The 27552-nt window shown below is 32.5% G+C and overlaps 2 protein-coding genes, 1 long non-coding RNA gene and 1 pseudogene across 3 annotated transcripts; 3 read left to right on the top strand and 1 right to left on the bottom strand.

The window, feature by feature from the left end:
* The first annotated feature begins 1086 nt into the window (after positions 1–1086).
* LOC117927751 lies at positions 1087–3153 on the top strand (annotated as a pseudogene).
* A 330-nt stretch (positions 3154–3483) lies between these two features.
* Positions 3484–4241, top strand: LOC117927749 (sister chromatid cohesion 1 protein 3-like; the record flags this gene model as incomplete). Its single annotated transcript, XM_034847409.1, has 4 exons — positions 3484–3576; positions 3854–3893; positions 4026–4074; positions 4172–4241. Coding segments are annotated over exons 1-4 (228 nt in total), but the record flags the coding sequence as incomplete, so codon positions are not given.
* A 2-nt stretch (positions 4242–4243) lies between these two features.
* LOC117928802 lies at positions 4244–5138 on the top strand. The gene is made up of 3 exons (XR_004653663.1): positions 4244–4306; positions 4539–4692; positions 4937–5138. It is a non-coding gene; the product is annotated as an uncharacterized LOC117928802 (long non-coding RNA).
* Positions 5139–5344: 206 nt separating this feature from the next.
* LOC117928801 (thioredoxin-like protein Clot) lies at positions 5345–8850 on the bottom strand. Its single transcript, XM_034848817.1, has 2 exons — positions 8640–8850; positions 5345–5716 (listed from the first exon to the last, which is right to left on the bottom strand). The coding sequence occupies exons 1-2, from the start codon at positions 8782–8784 to the stop codon at positions 5463–5465; spliced, it is 399 nt and encodes a 132-aa protein (XP_034704708.1). The 5' UTR covers positions 8785–8850; the 3' UTR covers positions 5345–5462.
* Positions 8851–27552: the final 18702 nt, after the last annotated feature.

The raw sequence follows: 27552 nt of genomic DNA, 5'->3' as shown, positions 1-27552 counted from the left end.
TTTAAAACATTTCAAAACCGGTTACCTGGGGATTATTGGATGGAAGGCATTATTTTTGCAACATAGGGATTTCATGGAGTTCTGTCTGTGGTTGCAAGACATACAAATCCTAAATGGATCATATTTTGGTTTCTTTAAGATTTGAATATAAATGGTTGTTTCTATGGATGAATCTTAGTGCTTATAAGGGTGGAAAAGTAATCACTTTGTGTTTATTTACTTGGTTTTTTAAATCATTGAATGGAGTAATGGTGCAAAATCATGAGAGATTATGGGAAAAAAAACTGGTTGCTCTGTGGTAATTTTCTGTGCTTGGCATGAAATCTAAATCAGGTTGAGTGATAAAACCAGTTGTTTTAATTGGTTGATACTCTTTAATTACATCCATTAGCCTTTTAGATGATCCTGATGTTTGAAAGATATAGAGAAATGCTGTATGGAAATCTTGAAGGGTCTTTTGGTTGTCTATGGACCACTGAAAGTTACAATTCCATCATCACGATGGGTTCTTTAAAAAAAGTTGAAACTATTGTCACAGCTTATGGGATGTGTTTGGTCTTAGGATTTCATGAAGCAGCACAATTTTAAAGTTCTATCATTAGTTGCTGTGATGGATACCATTTTTTTTTCAGTGGTTTCATATTTGGTGATGAATGTGCTCAGACAGAAGAATGCTAAACACAGTTGGGTAATTTATTTGACATGGCATGTACAATCATACCCTGACAGTGTATTCCTAGCTAGCAGGTCAATAATTTAGGTGAATTGGTTGGTTATTGATTGAGATGTACTTGTGTTGGAGATCTTACAAAAAGAAAAGTACTTGTGTTGGAGACATTACGTTGAAATCCCTGCTTGATGCTTTTTGAGTTAACTGGAGGAGCAGGAGTACAGTTTCTGTTTCGCATCCTACTCTTCTCACTTTTTAACTCAACATAATCCGTTGGTCTTTGTTCTCACTCTTGTTTCCTGTGCTTATCTCTTAGGAAATTCCATGTTGAAAGCAACAGATGTTTTTTATTACGTTGTTAATAGTCTTTTTTTCTCTGAATGCATTTCTCATCCTTGTGTTAACAATCTTTTCTCCCTCTCTCAATACATCTAGAGCGTATCATGTTTCCAGAAGTCCCCATTGCACTCAGAATGTCAGGCCATCTTCTGTTGGGTGTTGTGCGGATATATTCAAAGAAAGTTGATTATTTATACCAAGATTGCAATATTGTCCTGATTGGGATAAGGAAGGCGTTTTCTTCTATAGAAGTTAATCTGCCAGAAGATGCATCGCATGCACCATTTCACTCTATCACTTTGCCAGATACATTTGAACTTGATGCCTTAGATTTGGATGCTGACTTTTATGTTGAAGGGTAAAATTTTGGAGACCCAGACTATCTTTTCATTTTATATTCTTCTATTTTTAAATCTGTAAATAATATGTGAATTTTGATTTCCAGGGCTCTAGACATGCATCTCAGGGCCCAGGAGGAGATAACACTGACAGGTTGTAATATTGGTTTACTGTTAGAATTCAAACTATTTCATTTCTTTTGCACACCATCTTTTCTCATGATAATTGTCTGAACTATCTTTTTTATTTTTTTATACAGATCAAATTCCAATTGGGAGGGATCCTTATATTGCTATCACTTTTGATGAGGTTAATATTTTATTCCCTTCTCTTTTGAACCAAAATGCTCTATCATTGTGTTGTTTGACGGTTGATTCTTGGAGTTGTCACATTTGAAGTATTGCCGTTGCAATATCGCGTAACTTAATTTTTTTTTGCTTAGGATGTGATGATGGATTTATCAAATCATGAAGAAATTCCCGATTCAGGGGTCAGACCAATGGATGAAGAGTATGTGTATTGTTGCAACTGAAAGTTCTTTGGTACTTTTATGTTTTAAGAAATTAATTTTCATCTTATTTTGTAATTAGTGTTGTCCATCCGTCTCCAGTGGAAGGTAGGGCAGATTTTCAGGATCCTGGTCTAAGTGACATAATGGGACAATCAAATGAGAGGCTTAATGAAGATAATTTCCCATGATCTACCAGAAATAGAAGTCATGCGTGATGCTATCCATGATTTACACTCAGAAAACCTTCCAGTGGGTGGTAATGCGGGCTTTCAAGATCCTGGTTCTAGTCATCAGATGGAACAATTGAATGAAATGTTCAATGAAGAAACTGTACCCCAAGAGGTTCCGGAAATGGAAGTTATGCGTGATGCTGTTCATGATTTACAATCGGAAAGGCTTCCAGTGTGGCCAGAACATGGAAATGATACAACTGAGCTAGACAGATCTCTAGACCAGATGTTGAATGAGAAAGAAATCCTTTCTCCAAACATGCCAGATATCTTATATTCTGGAGAGCAGTCTCTTCCATTTCAACAACGTTCAGAACCACCAGCTTCTGCTGTTTCACAGGAGGCTCCTGAGATTTTTGATTCCCACATTTCATTCGGTGGGTGCCTTATTTCATCTCTGGCTATATGGAATGGTGCATGCACCTTCAGGGCCAACTCCATTTTGCCCTTGTTTGATTTGCTTTCTCATGTTTCAGGGCATGTGTCACCCGCACTGGCAATTGGATCTACTCCACCTGTTGAGAAGCCAAAAGCAAAAATCAAGGAAGAGAAACAGTTATTTGATGTGTCCCTTGTGTTGCCTAACAAGTATGGATGGCCTCAAGATTACAGTGAGTTCCTGTTCTTCGTTAAGAAATTACTGATATCATGATATGTATGTTACAGGCTTATGAAGAAGGCACTTGAAGATTCCAGTGGCCTGCTGCGGAAGAAGAAGAGACTCCCTTGCTCTGCTTTGGATATTTGGAAAATCAATATCAAGTCAAGAAAGGAGAATGTCTTTTTGAGCCTTCAGTAAGTGGTGAGTAGGTTTTTCCCTGTGCTAAGATGCTCTTGGGGTTAGTCAGCTGATCATAAAATGTGTGATATGCAGGATGTGTGAAGATCTTCATAATACTTTCAGGGAAGACGTCATCTCATTGAAACCCCATTTAGCTATCACAGAGCAAGCTTTTCCAGAGCCTTCGGTTGCACAATTCTGCTCCATGCCTGAGAGGCTTTTCCAGAGCCTTCAGTTGCACGATCTCCTGCTCCCATGCCTGAAGAAGCTTTTCCAGGCCTGAGGTTGCACCGTCTCCTGATGCCATGCCTGAGGAGGCTATTCCAGAGCCTGGGTACAATCCCCTGCATCCATGCCTGACCTTGATATTGAAATTGAACATCTCGTGATCATGAAGGCAATGCTGGCAGCATATTTTACCTGAAATCATGCCTTCTCCAACCAGATTAATTCATTCTCCTACTAGATTTCCTTCTTCATCCATCAGAGGCGACTTCACTCCCATATCAACTGGTGATAAAGGTTCAGAATTGGATCCTATGGTGGGAACAGATTTTGGAACTAGATCTTTGCCTACACCGGACTTTTCAATGTCTGCTGGTACTTTGGCTCTGATCTGGAAACACCAGCGACATTCATGGAGGAGCGATTAGGTGTAGAGAACACTGGTCTTTCAGATATTCCTGAGCTGGTGAATTCTGCTGAAGTAAGTCTTTCTGTGTGATTATCCAACCTTTCCAAAGTTTTCTTGTTGAGAACTATCTTGCTTGTGTATCCTTATTCCTATTGTTGCTTTGGTGGGTGAGCATGTTCCTCGGTCACAGCCTCGAGCCGAGGCTGAAACTCTTTAGGAATTAAAAATCAGGTACATGCCTCACCACCTCAGATGATTAGTCTTGAGGCACAGTATCATACTCAATGATCACCAGGGAACTGACAATCTAAGTGCCTTTTCTTCTAACTAGTGACTTATATTATTGCAGGAGCTAAATTTTCTTGAAGCAGATGACATGACACCAACTGGTAAGCTGAAAAATCTGTTTAATTTCTGATATGTGGTCTGTATGATTTCTTAAGGAGAATGTGATGATAATAATAGACTCTTACATTATATCGATCTCTAGTTATTTATGGATAACATATATGTTCTTATAGGAGGATCCCCAGGAACTCAAGATGTCAGCACATTGTCTATAAGAACCAGGTAGCACTTCTATTTTGTGCTTGCAAAATATTCCTTTGTTAATGGTATTGTAATGCCTTTACTGAACAGTTATGTGTTGTATGTTGTGTTCATGCAGGGCTGTGGCTCAATATTTACAAAATCACTCTCCTATAAATCCAATATCAGAAGACCCATCTAGGGAGCTCAGTTGAACAAGATCTTAGAAGGCAAAACAAGAAAGATAGCTGCAAGGATGTTCTTTGAGACACTGGTGAGTTTCTTATGAAGTACATTATCTACTTTGGATAAATGATTTGCATGGTAAGCCTATATTGTCTTGCCAGTTGAATAAAAATCATCCAGTCATCCAGTGAACTTTTGAATCCTGGCTCTGTATGCTAGAGTTTGCTTCATTCTGAAATCTTCATGTTGGGATGCTGTAAAAGTTGTGTAAGGGATGTTTTTTCGGCGTTTTGATAGAGGTTGTTCATGGGTAATTGCAGGTCTTGAAGAATTATGGACTGGTTGATGTACAACAAGAAGAACCTTATGGTGATATTACTTTGAAAATGACTCCCAAACTCTCCAAGGCTCAATTTTGAAGTTATATATTTGGTGTTATTTAACATGCTTGGTCATCAATTTTGATGTATATAGGTAAGAATCCAACAGGCACTTATTTGTTTTCTACTGGTATATGTGGCCAAATCTAATATTTTCCCTCCCTCTCTCTCTCTCCCTCCCCCTTCCCCTCAATTTCCTTCTTCCTCCCTCTCGCCCTCACCTCTCTCTCTCTCTCTCTCTCTCCCTCCCTATATGCACCCATGTATACTAAAAACAATTAGAAATTCATTCTGTTTGTATTAATACTAAACATATTTTTCTGATTTATGAAATGCAGATGGGTCCATACAATAGCAGCAACAGTAGAATAAATTTTGTAACCGTACATAAGATGCATAGTTCACATGTTATTTGGCTTAATTATTGTGATCAATAGCTTTGCTTGCAGACAGTAGTTGTAATTTGTAAATCCTTTTATTAGAACTTGTAGCCTTTTAAATAATGAAAATGGGCTCAGTCCCCTTTCCTTTGGTAGTAAATCCAATCATTCACATTATGAATGTTCTCTCTTTCACTATATCAAGGTAGATTCTTTGTGCATGATATCAGAAATTTGTGAATAGAGAATAAATCTTAGCAATATGCTTATTTTGTTATCTCCAAATCCCCATTTGGGTTTCATCATTTATCATATCCCATGTTATATAACATATTTCCAGTCTCATCGATGCTTTGGATTTTGATGAAAGATATAGAAACACCCACAAACAATTCATGAAAGATGGGACATTTATTAAATATAGCCTCAATCTGGGCAGATTAGCTTCTACTGAACTGCATATCAGTGCTCAATGGCAAAGAACTCATTTTCCAGAAACAAGAGCATCGATCTTGTGCTCAAGGTGGGCTTCATGGTCTTCAAGCCGACCTTTGACTCCATCGTTCTCCCAGTAGACAAGTGTTGGAACACCGGTGAGCTTGAACCTTGAGTCGACTCTCCATGGGTGCTTGCGGTCCCTCCATGTGGGTCTGTCTCCAACATAAGCTCTCAGAAGGGCGATATCATCTGAAGATTCTTCAAGCTTTTTGTAGATCACAGGTTCAGCTCTCACACAGTCTGAGGGAAGAAGCCAAAGCCAGTGAAATAGCATATTGCAGAGGTTATCCAACCATGTGATTAGGCATGGTTAACACCAAGAACTTCTTTCCATGTTTTACAAAACAATTCTCAGAAAGGAGTTCTTGAAAACAGATTTCGAATGCTTTGAGCAAAATTCTGTTGGGAAACTCAAGTATAAAAAACAGTATTCTAAACTTATTTTTCATGAAAGCTTGTCAAACAGGTGTTCTCTAAGTTACAAAACTTTTAACTGTTTTCTATTTTGAAAAACAAAAAACTCATTTAACAAAAACAGCACAAACAAAGCTTCCAAAGTTTTTGAAGCCATAAGATGGAACAGATTGCAACTAATAAATGGAGAATTTGGAAGCAAAATGCAGCTAGACCTGGGTTTCGTGTATTTTCATTGTAAAAATCAGATATAAAACACTACACAATGCTCAATATATCAATAAAACTTGAAAGTACACCATACATATGAATCTTTCCACCACAAAATGAATAAGTTTTCTTCACCAAAATGAGAAAATAAGAATGCCCCATCAAGTATTTCAAGTATGCAATAAGTGAACAAGATAGTATTCTTCCCAATGCATAAGAGTCAACCAAATGAAATGTTCTAGCCACAATTGAACAATACAGAAATGCCCCATTAGTCAATAGGTGCATAGGACTCATGTAAATCATGGATATTAACCTGTAAACTAAAATTTATTAACCAAAGAACAAAAAGAAGAACAATCCATTCAGGAATACCAAACACAAGATACGAATACGACATTCTTCAAAATGCATGAGTCAATCACAAGAAAGGCTACTAAGAACTTGATATTCCATCTATTTGATACACTCTAAACACCCATTGAAAACAATACAAAATGCTTTCCACCTTGATGTTTCTTTACCATAAATACAAAAATAATACAAGTATTTCAAGCAAACAACATATAATATGCATTCTTCCCAATGCATAGTAGTCAATTCCATGAAAGACTACTAACTACTTGCTGTTTCATCTATTTGATACTCTTAACATCCATTCAATAGAACAAAATGCTTTCCACCTCAAAATGTGTTTACCAAAAATATGAAAATAATAATACATTTCAAGCACATGACATAAGAATACGACATTCTTCCCAATACATTGCTATTTAGTCCTCACTGTTCCATCTATTTGATACCCTTAACACCCATTGAACAATATATATTTTTTTTTGATAGGAAGATGGAAAGAAATTTATAAAAAGTGCCAAAAAAGGTGCACCGAAGTACATAGGTTGTATACAACGGGTGCCAATGGCACAACCCAAAAGAGAGAAGGCACAAAAGACAACTCTCCCCATCTTAGCTAGATCCCAACCAATCTACAAAATCGAATAAAGACATAGAACTTCCCTCTATAAAGTTTTCACCCATGAGAAAAAATTACAAAGATAAAATGCTTCCCATCTCAAAATTTCTTTACCAAAAATACAAAAATAACACAAGTATTTCAAACACACAACACAGGAATACGACATTCTTCCCAATGCATAACAGTTTATTACATGAAAGGCTACTTTACTATTCCATCTATTCCATACTCTTTAACAGCCATTGAACAATACAAAATGCTTTCCACCTCAAAATTTCTAAGGCAAAAATATGAAAATAATACAAGTATTTGAAGCGCACAACATAGGAATACAACATTTTTCCCAATTCATAACAGTCGATTACATGAAAGGCCACCTTGTCATTACTATTCAATCTTATTCCAGACTCTTTAACAGGCATTGAACAATACAAGATGCTTTCCACCACAAAGTTTCTTTACCAAAAATATGAAAATGAGCCAAGTATTGCAACCATACAACATCCAAATACAAGACATTCTTCCCAATGCATAATAGTCAATCACATGAAAGACTACTTGCTATTCACTGTTCCATCTATTCAATCCTGTTAACATCCATTCAACAATACAAAATGCATTCTGCAGCAGCAGAACTTCAAAGCAAACCATATACACTAACCTATCCAACCACTAAAGTACGAACAACAATACTCCATTCATGATTCAACTGCACTATACATTAGCAAAAGACATTACTAAGAAAGTATTGAAAAATGTTAAAACTCCTATGAGAAATTTCATCAACTACTAATTGATCAAATCTTATTACCACAATCCAAAATAAACATAGTAAAGGGCTAATCAAAATTCAATCTAAGTTAGTCTTTATAAATACAAAAATAAATACACATTCAACTTGACATACATCTGAAAAATATGGGGTATCAGCTAAAAAATGAATCAAATATGGACTAAAATAAAAAAAAAAACCCTTTAAAATTGAATTAATAAAAAGTTATTAAAATTCAATTTGTAACATTCTCTAGAAAAGACTAAAATCCAGAAAAAAAACACCCATAGAAATTTTAAAAGTTTGATCATGGGTAGATTATTAATTTTTAAAAAGAAAAATGTTCCAAATGAAAAAAAAAAAACTAAAAAATAAACATCAGTTAAAGAACACAGAAAATTTATAAGATCTTATCATGGGTAAATTTCTAATATTCATAAAATTTTCAACTGAAAAACTGGAAAACATTGAATAAAATCCAAACAAAAAGAACCCATCAAAGAACACACAAAATAAAAAATACCCATTACAGAAAAATGAAAACTAACAAAAATGCAAGCATGGATAAATTTCTGATTTTTATGAAAAATGATCACCTAAAAAAAGGACTAAAACCCAAACAACAAATACCCATTAGGGAACACAAAACAAAAATGCCCATCACCAAAAAAAAAAAAAAAAAAAAATACAAAAAAAGAAGGAAAATTAACAAAAATTCCAGCATGGGTAAATCATTAGCACCTATAATTACTGCATAAACAGAAAAAAAGGAAAAAAAAAAAAAAAAATACCAGGGCACCAGCTGAGAGAAGTGGAAGGGTCTTTATCGGCCAAGAAGAGGATGAGATTGGCCTTGTTCTTCGGCGCTTCCGATCTGAACTTCTCCAGCACGCCCTCGAACGTCGACACAGTGGCGTCCACCATTTTCAGCGGCATATTCGCTTTTTCTCAGGGGTACTTTGGGAAATCTAGACAATATCACTGCCTGATAACAATGGCATTCGTCGGTGCTCTTTTTATAGGTTTTAAGCTAAAATTTGGCCACCCAGAGGTGGTGAAATTCCTGATATGCCCTTCATCTTCGAGTCACCAAAATCTCCATGATATAAGGATAAAACATTTATGTCAAATTTGTAGCCAATGATCTATTTTATGGTTTTAAAATTCATTATATACTTATAACGGTTTAGAATACAAATTTGATAAGGTAAAACAATGATATTAGCCCAATGACCCAACCTAGACATTTTTTAGGGGACAGAAGCTGGTGTGGGGTTCGTGAGAAGTGGAGTTAGCTAGCTCTGCCTAATTGATCCAATGAAGAATAATATATAGTATTGATATTTGCCTTAGTAAATGAGTTTAATAGTATTATCTCGGTGAATGTAATCCTATAATTAACTTGATATGTGTTTTCATAAAATTTATTATATATATATTTTTATATTTGCCCTTTACCAAATGTCATTGTTCATTTTGAATTTTTTTCTTCTATAATGGATAAATATTTTTAATTTAATATAAAATTATAATTAATTATGTCGTTAAAGACATGTAGAGTCCAGAGATGGCTTAGAACCAATAGTTTATTATCTAATGGATCTTTCTGTTCTAATACTCCATCAGAGAGTTATCAGTATTTATCAAATCTGTTCCTATCTAACGCAAGGCTATTGGATCAAATGACAAAGACATTGTTGAGAAAAAGATGGCTTTTCTCAGATGAAATGAAAATTGGATTCATGTAACAGGAGAAAGATTTCCCAGTCCTTAACCGGAAAGATATGTGGCCATGAAATAGGGATTAAGTGGAACAGAAACAGAATTGACTGTGTGGTAGAGTTGTGAAACACTTGTTTCTTCCATATTTTGGACCTTAGCTCCATGGAACAATATGCTACTGCTGAAACATGGAAAAATTGAAATCTTAGATCAAAACACTAGTAGATATGTGTTGAAGTCTTTGAATCACGAACTCATTTTCCCAAGAACATACCATTAACATCATAAAATGATTTTTGAAAATCCCACTAATCAAGATTGATTAGTTAGTCTTATTTAATTGGAGAGTTGATTTTACTGAGACCTCCTAAGATTGGGTGTAAAGATGTATAACTATTATTAGTTTTAAATTTCGTCACTTAAGGGGTGTTTTGGTAAAAATTTATATTTATTACTTAATGACTTAAGTTGATATTAAGTTAAATTATACTTAAATTATTAATTTAAAACTTATTACTTAATTTTTTTCTTTAAATATTAAAGTTATTTGATAAAATTAACTTAAAATATATTTTAAATTATCAAATTGATATATTTATTATCATAAATTAAAATTAAGGCAAAAGAGTTTAAGTAATACTGAAGGTCATGAAGTAACAAAGTAGATCGTGGAGGTAATTAATACAAATGAAGTTAAAAGGATAAAATGAAGATTTAAACTTTAGAATAAGTTAATTATTTTTACTTATTACTTAAAGTTGTTTTTGACTTTAAGTCATACCATTAAGTTATTTTAACAAATATATTTAATTTACTTAATGACTTAAATTAAGTTATTAAGTCATTTTAAGCTATTAAGTTGATTTACCAAACATCCATTTAGTACCTTTATAAATTTATTTTGTTTATAAAGTTTATTTTTAGAGAGATTTTAAGGAGGTCTAATTAATAATTCTCTAAAAAATAAATTTTATATATGAAATACATTTATATACGTGCTAATCGATAGAATTTGAAACTAATGATGATTTAATGTATTTATACTAAATCTTAGGGATGTGAATATAATTAACTCTTAGTAAAATAGGGTTAATGAGTCCAAAATAGACTAATAAAGGTTGATCAAGTAAGCAATGAAATGATTTCTCAAAAAATAAAAAACAGAAATAATTTCTTAAAAATGGAAAGTAGTCGAGAAACTCAAAGCCAACTGACTCACAAGAGTTAAACATGGGTTGATTCTATTAAGGATGAAAAGTACTATTAAGTTCTTGGAGACCAAGCAAAACTTGGTGAATACCCCTAGAATTATCAGGTGGTCAGACTAGAAGTCAAAAGTTTTGGGGGAATTGAAAATGACTTCCTCAAACTACATACACAAGTGTGGGAAACAGGAAGGAATTAATTAACCATCTAAGCTGGGGAGATGGGGACACAACATTTGAATTTCCTTGCTATACAAGAAAATTAGTCCAACTTCACAGTATAACACAGCATCATCTTCATTCAAATGTCATCACTACTCACACTTCAGCTAGCTAGCTCTTGACTTCTCAAACACTCACTTCCCTTAACTTCTGAAAAGAAAAATTAAGGAGAATTAGGGGTGATTCAACAATGGTGCTCTCAGCCATTCTAAGTTGTTGTCTGCCATCATCATCGTCTCTGCCTCGGGTGTCCGATGATGGTGGTGGGTCAAGATGTGACATTAGGCAATCTTACCTTTCAAGATTGTGGTTAGATTGCAGAATAAGCTAGCTAATTAACTATTTATCAAACACTTTTTTCCCTATAAATTGAACTTTTTAAGTTAACTTAAGCCCCATCTAAAGTTATTAGAGCTACTATTTAGCAATCACATCTGCCTTTCTAATGGGATTCTTATCAACCATTTTCAGGTGATTGATGTCTTGTTTTTCAAGCAATGAAGCAAGAAAATCTCCAGAGAAGCCTAAGAGCAAATCAAAGTCATCTAGAGCTCCCATTGTGGTCTCTTCCTTCCTTGTCAACTCAAATCTTTCTTGCTTATAGCATGCTGAAATTTGAAATGTAGTTGGTTCAATCATGGTATGGACTGATCTATAATTAATGGCAATGAAGCCATGGTCTTAATAGTTGCCTTTGCAAATGAGCTTAATGTTCTTATATATCTTGGTGAGTATAATTCAATAATTTCATCTGTCTTTTGAATAAGATTTATGGTATTTTACCCTACTGCATGCCTTTGCTTTGGTTACCTCCTTGTGTGAACTGCCCAATGGTCATAAAGATTAACGAGTTTAAGCCTTGTTACATTTACCCATGCACCAATTTGTAATGTCATTCACTTTGAATTAATTGCTTGGTGTAGACGTATCAAACAAAAACTCTTTATATGATACAAAGTTATAGCTCTTATCATTTTTAAGACACGATGATGGAGGATGACATCATTCACTGCTTGAAGACCAAGCAAAACTTGGGGAATACTCCTAGAATTATCAGGCGCCACACAAGTCAAAAAGTCATGAAGGAATATTGAAAATGGCTTCCTCAATCTAAAGTCAAAAGCAGCCACTAGTGTAGGAAACAGGAAGGAATTTACCATCTAAACAATATCACAAGCTGGGAAGATGGGCACATACCATCTGGCTTTCCTTGCTATGCAAGAAAATTAGCCCAACTTCCATTTCAAATTAAACTCCCACTATAAATATATAGAATCGTCTTCATTCAAAGCTCATTAATACAAACTCACACTTCAGCTCTTGGCCTCTCAAACCACTTTGTTTAATTTCTGAAAGCAGAAGAAGGAGAAGGGTGATTGATCAACAATGGTGTTCTCAGCCATCATAAGTTGTTTTCTGCCATCATCATCGTCATCTCGGGTGTCTGATGATGCTGGTGGGTCAGGCTCAAAAGTGCCTTCCATGGGCAAAGACAAGATGAGCAAATCAAAATCTTCAGGAGCTCCAATAGTTCTTTCTTACTTTCCATTGAACTCCTATCTCTCTCGCTTGTAGTAGTACTACTAATAGAATTCTGAGGAAAGGGGAGTTGAATTTGCAGAAGGTATCAATGGTTAATTTCTTCAGCTCAATGATGTTATGTGGATCAGTTAATTAATGGGGCTTCTTGATCAGTCAGTTCAGAGACCACACACCATGGGGCAGTTGCTTATGGGGTGGTGATGGTGAAGGAGGAACACCACTCATGTACATATAGTTTGATGATTGATTTGTAGTTTGATTGAAGCATATCATGTAAGATCATGGGTCCTTTGATTTTAATTAGTAATTCAAGTGTAATCCAATTGTTTGATTTGTGACTTGGTAAGATTTCTTGTTTCATGTTAATCCTTATCCAAATTCTTGTGCATAACATAATATTTTCAATATATTTTTAATTATATCTTCGAATTCAATAAAAAAGACGAAGAAGAAAAGGAAAATCCCTCAAATTTGTAATAAAATACTACTTTATTTTCAAAATAAATTCTCAAAACTATTTTTAGTCCAAAATTTATTATACCTATGTTTTAATTTGAAAAATTATTTTTTATCTTTTTAAAATAGAAAACCATTTTAAAAAATAATTCTAACTTACTATAAAGAACTGAACTTCATCCCATTTTTTTAATAACTTATTTTCAACTAGTTAGATGGAGAAGCAATTTAAACACCAAAAATATGAGGTGAGAGCGGAGGATAATCTAGGTTCCTATTGATTGATCTAATGAAGAATATATGGAGGGGCAGATTAAAAAACTAATAATCTTGCTTAGATGAATATTATTCAAATTTGATCCAATATCATAATCCGTTTTTTCGTATGATCTTAAATATCTTATATTCATCATAAAAAAAATGTTCTTTAAGTTAATACAAAATGATATGTAATGTCACTTAAGATACTTAAAAAATTCATTATTATTAAAATCAAAGCCAACTTTTACAAGAATCTTATCCTTTTCTTACACAAGATACCTACAATATTTTCACTTTTATTCTTGCATTCCAAACACTTCTTGAGAATTTGCATTCCAAAATCAAAGCCAACATTAGGGAATTTGTCACCTAGAAAATTCAGGTCTTTTTTAATTCTCAGATTGAAGAAGCATGGTACATGTTTTTGTATTTGTTTCCAATAATTTTATATAGATTTAATCAGTCATTGTGCTTGCTGGTCATTGCAACCTCACAGCACATGCCCACATACTAATAAATATCAGAAACTTCTTCCTAGAAATGTGGGACATGCAAATAATTGATAAAAAAATGAGAAGTCTTCAATTCTTGGTGACCAAGAAAAACTTAGGTTAATGTTCTTAAGAATTATTGGGTGGTAATACAAGAAAGTCCAAAGTTTTCAGGAATTGAGAATGACTTCCTCTGAATAGGGTCAAAGCAACCACAAGAGTAGGAAGCAGAAGGGAACCATCTGATCAACAGTACTATAAGTTGAGAACATAGGCACACATATCACTTGGTTTTTCTTTCTATACAAGAAAATCATCCCAATCCCATTATAAATACAGAATTATCTTCACTCAAATCTCATCATCAACCTTCTATTTCATATTTTTTTGGACATAGGAAGAGCAAAAACAAAAGAAAGAAAAAACACGTAAATCATGGTATTATTTGTTAATCTCATCATACACATACAAACATAAATAAAGAAAAACGAAATTTTAACATAGTTGGTAATTGATACTATTCCTATACCCACAGAATGTATTAACACTTAAGAATCTACTTCATCACACACGTATAAGTATAATAATTTTTTTTTTAAATATATTTGATAATTAATATAATTCCTATGTTCATGGAGTGTTTCAATATTTTATGATTAAAATATTAGGCATAAAAAAGAGAGGTACCATAGTGGGGTTATTTTATTGTATTTGCATGCACCTCAAGACCCAATACCTTGTGGCATGACTTAGGTTAGCTAGTATATTATTTGGGATATCCATGTTACAACCTAATTACTTTGATTTGTAAGAATCTACATATAATCTCAATTGATTTAGAAAATTGATGAGTTTAATTATGGATATTGTGTCATACGACATACCTTTGACAAATTATGGATAAATTACACTAGTAAGTATAAGACCATGATTAAAATTTCTATTCAGACATTTATAAAAATTATGGTTGATATTTAAACATTTTTTATTTTTTTTATTAAAAAACTATCCTAAATGAGATTTAAAGAAGGTAACATCATTGATTTGATTGCCTCCTATATTACATTGTTACCTTACTTTTGTACTCATCCAAGTCAATTGGCCAACTTTATCACTATGATTAAAAATTACATCTAATTTTTGTATATTTTTCAAATTGAGACTTTTAGTTCATATGATGGTGATTTTAGGGAATACTTATCATTTTTTTAATACTTAAAATTTTTTATCTTTTAAGTATGAAAAAATTAAAAACACTTTTTATGATTATTGTAAAACACACTCATATCCAATATGTTTTTTTTTTTTTTTCACATAGTTGATCTACACTTCGTATAATTACAGTCAAAGACACTCATATCTATTCATCTTCTATATATATTTTTCGAAATACTAAAAATGCTTTTTATAATGGGAGAATTACCCTTAAGGGTAGGTTGGAGAAAAAAATTACCGAGAATGGTGGGTAGATTTGATAATTCTTTTGAAGGCCTAACATTTTTATTAGACCAATTTACCCTCAATTAAATTCTAAATTATAATTTTTAAAGAATAAAAGAATTGAAAAAAAGAGAGAAGACTGTCGTTCCAATGCCTTCCCTTTGAAACCTTCCTTTTTGCATGATCTGGGTGTTTTCACAGTTGTATGATATTGTGAAAGATACTGAATCTTGTGTAGGCGTGTACAGTTCCATTGTTCCAGTGGTGACTCCGTTGAAGACTTCCATTCTCCATCATTGTTGGTGTGTCTCCATTTTGAATATTGTGGCTTCGACGACGTCTTGAACCACATTTTTTTTCATCGTATTTGAAAGAGGTGATTTTTTTATTTATTTAAATATGAGAAATCTTAGATTTTAGTTTCTAGGGTTCTTCAACCGCATTTTTTTTCATCGTATCTGAAAGAGGTGATTTATTTATTTATTTATTTAAATATGAGAAATCTTAGATTTTAGTTTCTAGGGTTCTTCAACCACATTTTTTTTCATCGTATCTGAAAGAGGTGATTTATATATTTATTTAAATATGAGAAATCTTAGAATTTAGTTTCTAGGGTTCTTCAACTGCATTTTTTTTCATCGTATCTGAAAGAGGTGATTTATTTATTTATTTAAATATGAGAAATCTTAGATTTTAGTTTCTAGGTTTCTTCAACCGCATTTTTTTTTCATCGTATCTAAAAGAGGAGGTGATTTTTTTATTTATTTAAAAATGAGAAATCTTAGATTTTAGTTTCTAAGGTTCTTCAACTGCATTTTTTTTTCATCGTATCTGAAAGAGGTGATTTTTTTATTTATTTAAAAATGAGAAATCTTAGATTTTAGTTTCTAAGGTTCTTCAACTGCATTTTTTTTCATCGTATCTAAAAGAGGTGATTTTTTTATTTATTTAAAAATGAGAAATCTTAGATTTTAGTTTCTAAGGTTCTTCAACTGCATTTTTTTTTCATCGTATCTGAAAGAGGTGATTTTTTTATTTATTTAAAAATGAGAAATCTTAGATTTTAGTTTCTAAGGTTCTTCAACTGCATTTTTTTTCATCGTATCTAAAAGAGGTGATTTTTTTATTTATTTAAAAATGAGAAATCTTAGATTTTAGTTTCTAAGGTTCTTCAACTGCATTTTTTTTTCATCGTATCTAAAAGAGGTGATTTTTTTTATTTCATTTAAATATGAGAAATCTTAGATTTTAGTTTCTAGCGTTCATTTAAATTTTTTCATCATACGATTTTAGTTTCTAGGGTTTATATGGGGTACTATTCACTGAACAACTGGATTATTGCAGTGTTATGTTCTTCAATTTGCAAGAGAAATGGAAAGATAGAGTATGAATGAAGTTTGATTGCGTTATTTAAATTGGTTATTTGGGGAAAACCAATCTGACCTCTTATTGAAGTTGTTGTAGTTATTTTCATTATTTGTTGTAGGTGGTAAATGAAAAATGAAAGAAAAGAATGAAAAAAATAACTTAGAATCTTAATTTTTTTTCTCTAGTTTTTAGTATTAGTTTCTCAAATATGTTATATTTTAGATGTTTTATGTAATTTGTATTATTTCTTTAGGGTTGTGTTTCCAATATTGTCTTAGGGAATATTGGACATCATTTTTTAATGCAAACAAAATATCATCTCTTTTTCTACATTTCAATTCTTTCGGATTTAATATACATTCTTAGGAGCTGTCAGACACCATATTGGATGGCCAGGGGACATAGCATATGAAAAAATAAACATAAATAAATTAAATTATATTATAATATATTGTAACGTTAGTGTATTTGTATTATAAGTATAATGCATTTATGTTGTACCTAGTTTGTATAAATTATATACGGTTTAAAAGGTTAGCCATGATGAGCATTAACAATGTGTACATATTGGATTACGATCAAACAACTTAAATTTGTTATCCATTAATACAATGGCTCAGTGTGTTTTCAGTAGCATGTATGTAACTATATTTGGGATCACTAATAGTAGGTAAACCAAAATAAATAAGGGTACAATACAAATGCCCTACATTTACAATACAATTACACTATAAGTACAACATATTACAACATTACTTGATTCATTATACATTTAATTATGACAATTGATTATTTGATATAAATTCTATAGTGCAGTGTAGAGTATAATACATGGATAAAAGGCAAAAAACAATACAATACAACCAGTTTTCTGGAAGACCATATATTCTCTCTTTTGCCATTTCTTTGTATGTCCAAGCTTGCTTATAACTCAATGAAACACCATACCGACTCCTGAAATCTTTGCAAATTTGACGGGGCAAATACTGAGGGGTTGCCCTTATTACTTGCTCTATGACACGAACACCTCTCCTTCCTCGCATTGAAGGTTGGCTTGAACACTCAACATCTGCACAATGATTGTGTACATCAATGAAGATGTTAACCTTCAAAATTTTGGTTGTGCCTATTGAATTAGCAATTATTCTTCAAGGACACCCATCCACTAAACAACACACAAATATTCGCTTTGGAGAGTTCTTTTTGAATTTGTATTGAAATCTACCAACTAATGACATCGTATATAATGCATTTCTAAATTCATCTGCATTAGAAAAACTATGTCCACTCCCAATAATAGGTTGAGGACAAAGACTTAAATCATGTGGCCTAACTTCAGTTTCTGCACATCTGGACATGAAGCCTTGAGAAAGTCCTAAATTAGACTCATTGTTTGCTTGACATGATGCAACTGAATTGTGTGTCTCCTCCGTACTATTATGACTGCATTTTATAGCACACTCAGTTAATTAATATTATAAGCACCTTGCATCATGGAATTAATGACAACTAATACAAGATATATCACTTACCAATAATCATTTTGCACATTGACTATACCTCATTCAACTTCTACTCTTCGAGTCCGTTTTAATACATAAATACGAGCATAATCATAACTATGGGATAACATCAAATGCATGTCCTCATCATCATCCAACTGTTGAAGTGCAGATGGATCAAACTCAAGGGTGTAATGAAGTGTATATCCATTTAAATTAATATCCAACCGTTCACATTCCTTTGAAACAAAATCAGCATATGACATCCCTTGTCCAATGTATATGCCTTTTTGTTGCCCACCCTTGTATTGTATTTGTTTATCCTTCTTAGGTACAATCTCCCCTCCTTCATGAAGGTAGCCATAAATGGAATTTTTCAAGTCCATTTACCAATTTAGAAGTACGTCTTCTTTCACCGACAATTAAATCAATCTATTTCACATTATTACAACCAAGGAAAATTTTACAACAAATACCAAATAAACAAATGAAAATTGTAATCAATTGAGACATATTTTATATAATAAAGAACAATATTTGTTGTATATTGACATGTTAGGGATATGCCAAAGAACCCAAAATTGCCTAGTTTCATAAGAAATTTGAAATTTTCAAAATTTTACCTTATCGTAATGTAATGTAATGTTATTGTATTTGTATTGTAATTGTAGTATATTTTTATTATACTTCTATATTTTTATATAAAAAAATTAATTTTATAATTTTTTTTATCCATCATTGGATTATCATCAACAATTTCATGTATTGAAATTACAATAGTGTATTTTTGTTGTCTTTTTATAATTTTGGCTTGCAAGGATGCTTTATGATAGGAATACAATATGATAGCCTAGAAATGCCAGTTCAGTAAAAAACAATTCAATATTTTGTCATTTTGGTGTATTGTAATGTTAATGTTTTTTAATTGTAACTATATTGCATTTGTATTGTACTTATACTTTATAACTGAAGTAATGGTTCTTTTACACAACCTTCAAACTAGCTACTAGGCATTCAACTCATCAAACCAAAATAATACTTATACAATAAGGTAACAAATTCATAACAAAACTATAGTGATCTTAACTCTTTAACAAATTCATAATAAAAGACAAAGTGGTCTCATACAAAGGGGATTTCAGTTTTCAATGAAAATCCAAATATGTTCATAAATACACAAACAAAGTGGTCCCAAACAAGCATGAAACAAATGAGAACATTTTTTCTTCAACCATGTCAAAAAGTCTTAACAACAAAATTAAAGTGCAAACCTTTTCAATGGAAATCAATAATAGTCATATCAAACAACACACCCGAAAAATAAATTAAAAATAAAAACACATCTTCAATATGACCAAAATAATATACAAAAATTCATAACAATAAATTTAAATAACATTTTACACAAAAAATGTAATTTCTTTCTCAAAACCTCCTTCAATATTTCAAATCTAATATCTTATATCTACATTGTTAACATTATTAATTTTTCGTTCATTCAATCCCATTTTTAAATTATTTATTTATTTTTTCCACAAACTGACGTTTTTTTTTTGGTATTTTAAAAAAAAACTTACCTTTAATGTATTTCTTGCTAGATTCACAAAAAAAAAAAAAAAAAACAAGCTTTGTGTAAACGGTTTCAGATTATGACCTGAAGTGCTGGACTTTTTTCTTTTTTCCCTTTTTTATTCTACAACACGGACAAACTACAGGTAGGTTAAAAAAAACTCTTTTTCCTTTGCTGTTGCTTTTCACTTTGCTATTGCTTTTCACTTAGCTACTGCTTTTCACTTATTAAGGGTACTCTTGGCATTTAAACAAAATAAGGCATTTGGAGGAATTATCATAATTTCACCCTACCCTTCACAATAATTATCAAATTTACCCACCCTCATTGGTCATATTTTTCCTCAGCCTACCCTTAAGGGTAATTCTCCCCTTTATAATAGCTATCAAATACACACATATCTTATATGTTTTTTTGGATATTTGGTCGACACTTCCTATGACCACTTTTAAAGACCCTCGTATCCTACATGTTTTTTACCATATTTGGTTCCACCCTCTCTGTATGTTCCCCGAAGCTTCCCACTTTCTCTAAAAAGATTTCTTCTTAAACTCAAGTGGAACCATGTCATATATGATTTGGCTTTCCTATTTGGCTTTCCTACATGTTTTTTACCATATTTGGTCCCACCCTCTCTGTATGTTCCCCGAAGCTTCCCACTTTCTCTAAAAAGATTTCTTCTTAAACTCAAGTGGAACCATGTCATATATGATTTGGCTTTCCTATTTGGCTTTCCTTGCTCTGCAAGTAAATCAAATCCACCTCCATTTCATATTTCAAATCTGCACTACAAATAGGGAAGCATCGAACCCTAATGTTTCATCAAATATCTCAAGCTTCCTCTCATTTCCAGTTTTCTCTCAGGCGAAAGAAGGGTGAGAAATGGTGGTCTCAGTCATACTAGATTGCGTTGTTCCATCATCTTCCTCATCCCGGGTCGTCGACAATGCTGGCGGCTGGCCTTCCATGGAGAAACCTAAAAGCAAGTCATCAAAATCTTCAAGTGCTCCAATCCTGGTCTTTCACTTCCCTGTTAACTCCTACCGCTCTCGCCTGTAGTGGTTGAGTTAATTGCTTGAGGAGTGAGATGGAGTTTTGTTTTCATTTACAGTTTGATGAGTGATTTGCAATAACTTCATACAAGAATATTGTATGCAATGAAAGAGCTATTTTTGATTGATTTGTTTTTTCTTAAGATTTCTCCTATATCTTGTTCTCAGATCCCTTTACCTTGCTTACCTCCTTTTCTGAAGTTCAGATTTTCTTCATCCAACACACTGATAAGTGGCTCTGAGCCTGCCTAATGACCTCGAAGATCAATGGGTTCTTCATTTACTTTTCATTTCGTCTATGAGCAATGAACTAGAGATCAGTGAATGAAAGAAAAAAAGGAAATGTCATAGAAAGTATGCAACATTGCAGAAGAAAAGAAGATGAAGCTGTAAATATATACGTATATTGACCAGTTGATGACAATTTGATCCATTGATGATTTAATTTAAACCTTACCAGAGCGATCAATTGAACTGCTATTAACTATTTGATTGAGAAAAACCAAGGGCATGTTTCCCAATGTGGATCCTATCAGTTAGGTTAGCTGGTCATTGCGTGGTAATAAATATCAGTAACAAAATGTGAGACATTACAGAGAATTGCTAAAGATTAGTGAAAAGTCTTCAATTCTTGGTGACTAAGAAAAACTTAGATTAATGTTGCTAGAAGTATTGGAGGTCATAGAAGTAAGTCAAAGTTCTCAAGGAACTCATGAGGATGAATTCCTCCGAGTAGGGTCAAAGCAGCCACAAGGGTAGGAAGCAGGAGGCCAGGACCCATCCGAGCAATACTATAATTTTCTGGGACATGGGTATATATCATTTGGCTTTTCTTGCTATATATACAAGAAAATTAACCACCCCAATCCCACTATAAACACAGAATCATCTTCACTCAAATTTCATCACCAACCTTCTGGATCATAATTTTCTCGGACAAGGAAGAGCAGAAACCAAGTCAATTACAATGGTGTTTTCAGCCATCTTGAGTTGTTTTTGGCTTAGTGAAAAGGTGAAATCTAATAGCAAATCATCAAAACCTTCACAAGCTCCAATACTGGTTTCTTACTTCCCTGTCAGCCTTCCTCTCTCGCTTGTAGTACTTTAATTACGAAGGAGAGATCATCTTCTGAATCATAAAGACAGAAATGGTTTATTCATCTGTTATATTGATCAACTCATGGGGTTTTTTGATGTATAAATTCATTAATTCACGATTGATTTGTAAATTAATTTGATTGAAGCACACATAATATATATGATTATTGTTTCTTGATGATAATTAAGCTAATCATCATATATACCTTTCCTAATTATAGAAAAACCAGATATTAGGGCTTGTTTGGAAATAGTTATGAAAAATAATTTTTGAGAACAAGTTTTAAAAATTGTTTTATGATATTTTGTAGAAAAAAAGTTTATTTAAAAACTTGAAATGTTTTTAATATTTTCAAAATAATTTTTATAATTATTTTTAAAAATAACTCTAAAAAATATAAGTGAAAACAACAAAAAAAATATTTTATAAAAACACCATATTTTCTAATTGTCAAACATATTTTCTAGTTTTTTGTTTATGAAAAACAAAAAATTATTCTCCAAAACAATTGCTAAACAAACTCTAGACTACTTCAATCCTCATTTGTAATTATCTTGATTAATAATATTGTGGTTCCTTCGGCTATTACCAATTGGCAAGACCCAACATTTGATATTAGAGTTCTAATTAATATATAATTAAAATTTTCTAATTATGTGTAATTTAATGATGGGATATTATTGAACAGCATCATAAAAAAAATTTAATACTAACTAGATTTATCACTTAAAATATTGATAGCATTATTTTTTTTATATTATTCATCTATGTCATATGCCTTGATCCCGTGATGAATACTTCTACTATTACTGAAGTTGATAAAGTCAAAAAATATTGTTATATACTGAGAGTGACTTTCTTCCTCCATGGTCAAAGCTGGCACATGCCATAGGAAGTGGAAGCTCACGAGCAACATGGGTACTTATCATTTGACTAAGATAAAATTAATTAGGATAAATATTAATAAAATTAAAAAAACAGGTAAATATGTTAATTTGATAATTAAAAAATAAATTAATTTTATTGAATAATAAAAATCAAATAATAAGTTTTAAGTTTACAATTTAAGAATAATTTAACTTAAAATTAATTAAATTATTAAATATAAGTGTTAAATTTGATCAAAATATCATTTTCAGCTCGCCTTGATGAAGCCATTAAGTATTTAACATTAGCCATTGATTTCTTTTTGGATCATTTTGAAACCCAATGATGTTGGAGAAATGTTGATGATTTATTATTTGGTATATTTTAAGGTTAAATATTTAGGGTTCAAGGTTTAAAATTACTATTTAGGGTTTCATTATCTTTTAATTCAACAACACTTGTATTATCAAATATTTGAATACTTAAAGCTTCTATTATTCATCAGTCTTTGAAAATGATATGTATTTATTGTAGAGGCCACAACAAAAGCAGTAGTACTGAATACTTCCTACTATCCTGACCAGTTCTTAAAGTCCAAATGAAATGAAAATCTTGTGACACTGAAAGTGACTTTCTTCCGAAATAGTCAGAGCAGCCACAACTGATGGAAATTCAAAGGATCCAACTCACAATTTTCACAAGAAACATGGTCAGTTGGACTTCAATTGCTTTATATTCAAGATATTAAGTGATTTTAGCACCGAGTAAATATCGGATTGCCCTCAAGTAGGATGTCTTATTTTTCCAAAATATAAATAAATCCCCTTAATTAGGAAGAAAGCTTGAGAATCACATCTAATGATTCGCATTATTCTAACATATTTATTTAGTCTTCTTAAGGAGACTTAGTTAATATATATGTTTTTCTTCATTGGTTTGGTCCCACCCTCTATTTGTTTGTTCCCTAGAGCTGGTTAGACTAATCAAAATTTGAAAGGTGGTGTAATTTGACACGACTTTTCTTCAAAGACATGGACACCACAGCACCAAAGTTTAGTTGTTGGGTCTTTTTCTATAGTCGGATTAAGCCACTTGCTGCCACGAGTCTCACAGGAAGGTCCAGGGAATTGACCATCTCGTATATTTATCATTTATCTTTCCTTGCTATGCAAGTAAATCAACCCTACTTCCATTTCAAATCTGCTGTATAAATAGAGAAGCATCTTAGCCTAATATTTCATCAAATATCAGACACTTTCTCTCATTTCTAGTTTTCTTTGCAGGCAAATTAAGAAGGGTTAAAAATGGTGTTCTCGGCCATACTAAGTTGCTTTGTTCCATCTTCTTCCTCGACCCGAGTCTTCAATGATGCTGGTGGGTCTAGTTTGAAGGAACCTAAGAGCAAGTCATCGAAATCTTCATCAAGAGCTCCGATCCCGGTCTCTTACTTCCCTGTTAACTCCTACCTCTCTCGCTTGTAGTGATTAATTTGATCGCAAGTTGGAGTTAGACTTTGAAGAGTACCAATGGATTATTGATTCAGTTTATGTATTATATGATGAGGTTCTTCATCATGCAGTTGCTTGAGGAGTGATGATGGAGTTTGTTTTAATGTACATGCAGTTTGATGATTAATTTGCAATAATTAGATACAAGAATATTGTTAATTTCCTCCAACTGCATGCAATGAAACAACTCTTTTTAATATAAAGTTGGGTATGATGATACCATGAAATTACCTGCAACCAAATAAGACATTAACCCCAACTGAACTTTCTTGTTGTTTCTGAATTTGATCAGTAAAGGAGGAAGTCTTGAAAAAGCCAATGGAAAATGACCCCACCATTTTAGAGAAACACTAGGTGAAATTTGATCCACAGAATGAAGATCAGGTATGCATGATGGGATTTGCCTTATGGTCCATTACGATAAAAGCCTATTATTCTTCTATGCACGCACTAAAGAAAAAGGGAAAATTAAGCCGCCTTACTTTGCCTTTTCACCCTCCTAAAAAGTCTGCAATATGCACCTCAAATCCAACCTAAGAGTCTCTGACACCCTCTTTCTGTCCATCCATTAAAAGGTCCTAACTTTAAAATTAATTGTGATATCTCACACATTATAGAAAAAAGTTTTTAATACTATATGTCAATGAGCCCCTTTTAATCTTGTATACATATTTTAAAGTTATGGGTGTCTCTCAAACCTATAATGGACAATACCTGAGAGAGGACAAGTTATTATAGATGATATTAGAGTTAATTCCCTATCCTAGTGTGAAAGTTTGTTTGACCTTGTAAATTGTTTTTTATCTTTTTGTTATAACAATTCTATGCATTACAACGAGGACGTTGCGTCTATCTGAAGGTATGTTATATATGTGTCGATTCTTCTTCATTTTATAAGTATTTTTTAGATTCTTCTTCATTTTATAAGTATTTTTTAAAGTCATGAGTGTTTATGAGGCACAAAATGGATCACTACAAATATTTATATAGACTTGCATTTAAATCCAATAAAATATTAAAGAAAAGACAAAAACGGAACTTCAGTATTGTAACAACTTATGACCTCGTAAACCTGATTTTAATATATCATATTAGGTTATTTATTTTTTAAATACATAAATTGTTAGGTAATAGATCAACAATATATACTAGACCATTAACATTATCTATTTATCTTTGAATTGAGCAGCAACGGGGATTGACATGCTTGTTGGTGGGACCTAATTCAACAATGAATTGTATTATCACATATTTTAATACTTAAAGTTTCTATAATTAATTAGTCTTTGAAAATGATACATATTTATTATAGAGGCTACAACAAAAGCCTCTACAATTATTCTTAGGAGAAATTATTTAAGGGATTTTTTGTAATAAGAACATGAAATAATAATTTATTTTTTTCATATGTTATATTCTAACAAAAAAAAGTCTTTTATTTTTAATTTTTTTTTCAAAAAGCGTCTATTTCATAAATTAATTTTAGTGATTTTCTAGATTTTTAAAAATTTACTAAGCACAATATTAAAAACTTTTGTATTCTAGGGAAGTCATGAGACTTGGTCAAGATATGGAATATGGGATGACGTTAAGCCTGAGAAAGAAAATATAATTTCTCGGAATAAGTAAAAGTAGGATGTCTGAGGAAGAAAGCACGAGAATCACATTGGATGATTAGTTTTATTTAATCTTATTCCAAAGGAGACTTTGGCTAATATGTTTTAATTTTCTTCATTGTTTTGGTCCCACCCTCTATTTGTTTGTTGCCTAGAGCTTCCCATTTTTGCTAAAAGGTTTTCTTCTTCTGGGTCAGACTAATCAAAATTTCAAAGGTGGTGTAATTTGACATGACTTTCTTCAAAGATTCGGGCCCTAGTGTACAAAAGTTTAGTTGTTGGGTCTTTTTCTATAGTCAGATCAAGGTAGCAGCAGCTGCCACGATTGTCACAGGAAGTTCAAGGGAATCAACCATCTCATATATTTATCGTTTAGCTTTCCTTGATATGCAAGTATACCAACCCTTCTTCCATTTCAGATCTGCATTATAAATAGAGAAGCATATGTTAGCCTAATATTTCATCAAATATCACACACTTCCTCTCTTTTCTAGTTTTCTCTGCAGGCAAATCAAGAAGGGTTAAAAATGGTGTTCTCAGCCATACTAAGTTGCTTTGTTCCATCATCTTCCTCGTCCCGAGTCTACAATGATGCTGGTGGGTCTAGTGTGAAGGGACCTAAGAGCAAGTCATCGAAATCTTCATCAAGAGCTCCGATTCCGGTCTCTTACTTTCCCGTTAACTCCTACCTCTCTCGCATGTAGTGATTAATTTCACTGCAAGGTGGAGTTAGAATTTGAAGAGTATGAATGGATCATTGATTCAGTCTAGGTATTATATGATGGGGTTCTTCATCATGCAGTCGCTCAAGGAGTGATGACGGAGTTGGTTTTCATGTACAGTTTGATTTGCAATAATTTGATTGAAGAATATTGTATTAGATCTTCATCTTGTTAATTTCCTCCAACTGCATGCAATAAACAGTTCTTTTTAATAGAAAGTTGGGTACGATGATACCATGAAATTACCTGCAACCAAATAAGACATCAGCCCCTACTATGAAAATTGAGAAACAACAAAAAAGTTCAGTTGGGGTTCCCATTGGAAAGAATCGGTACTTGAAATATTGGCAATCAGTGATTACCATATGTATAACTGCTAAGTAAACCCTAGAATCTGTTAGGGTTTATCATCATCGAAGATAAAGGTTGTTCGAATCATATATTAAGCAAAATCTACTTACATTATACAGATGATGATCAGTAAGGGAAGAAGTCTTAAAAATTCCAAAGGAAACTGAACCTACGATTTTGGAGAAATTAGGGTGTAATTTGATCATAGAAGGCTATTATCCTTTTACACAAGCACTAAAAGAAAAAGGAAAAATTAAGCCGCCTTGCTTTGTCCTTTCATCCGCCCAAAAGTCTTGCAATATGCACCTCAAATCAAACCTAAGAGTATCAATCACTCTCTTTCTCTCCATCCATTAAAAAGTATTAATTTCAAACTTGTGATATCTCACGTGTGGTAGGAAATAGATTTGTATAGGTTTTTTAATTTTGTAGATATACTTTAAAGTTGTGAGTGTCTATTGGACTCACAAGGAATAATATCTACATGAGAAATAACAAGTCATTACAAATAATATTAAAGTTGATCATTGATATTAATATGAGAGTTTATTTGACCCTGCAAGAGATCTTTTTATTTCTATGATCTTATGAGATACAACGAGAACGTTATGCACTTATATGAGGGTGTATTATATATGTAATGATTATTCTTCATCTTATAAATAACTTTGAAAGTTGTGAGTGGGTATGAGACCCAAAACGGATCAGTA

This window comes from Vitis riparia, chromosome 13 (assembly GCF_004353265.1).
Source record: "Vitis riparia cultivar Riparia Gloire de Montpellier isolate 1030 chromosome 13, EGFV_Vit.rip_1.0, whole genome shotgun sequence".
Lineage (NCBI taxonomy): Eukaryota > Viridiplantae > Streptophyta > Magnoliopsida > Vitales > Vitaceae > Vitis > Vitis riparia.
This window is presented reverse-complemented; position numbering and strand designations above follow the sequence as displayed.

Coding starts and splice junctions, on each gene's coding strand:
- LOC117928801 (XM_034848817.1), bottom strand. CDS start 8,784: ATGCCGCTGAAAATGGTGGACGCCACTGTGTCGACGTTCGAGGGCGTG. Junction 5,717..8,639: donor TTCTCTCAGCTGGTGCCCTG/GTATTTTTTTTT, acceptor TTCTTCCCTCAG/ACTGTGTGAGAGCTGAACCT.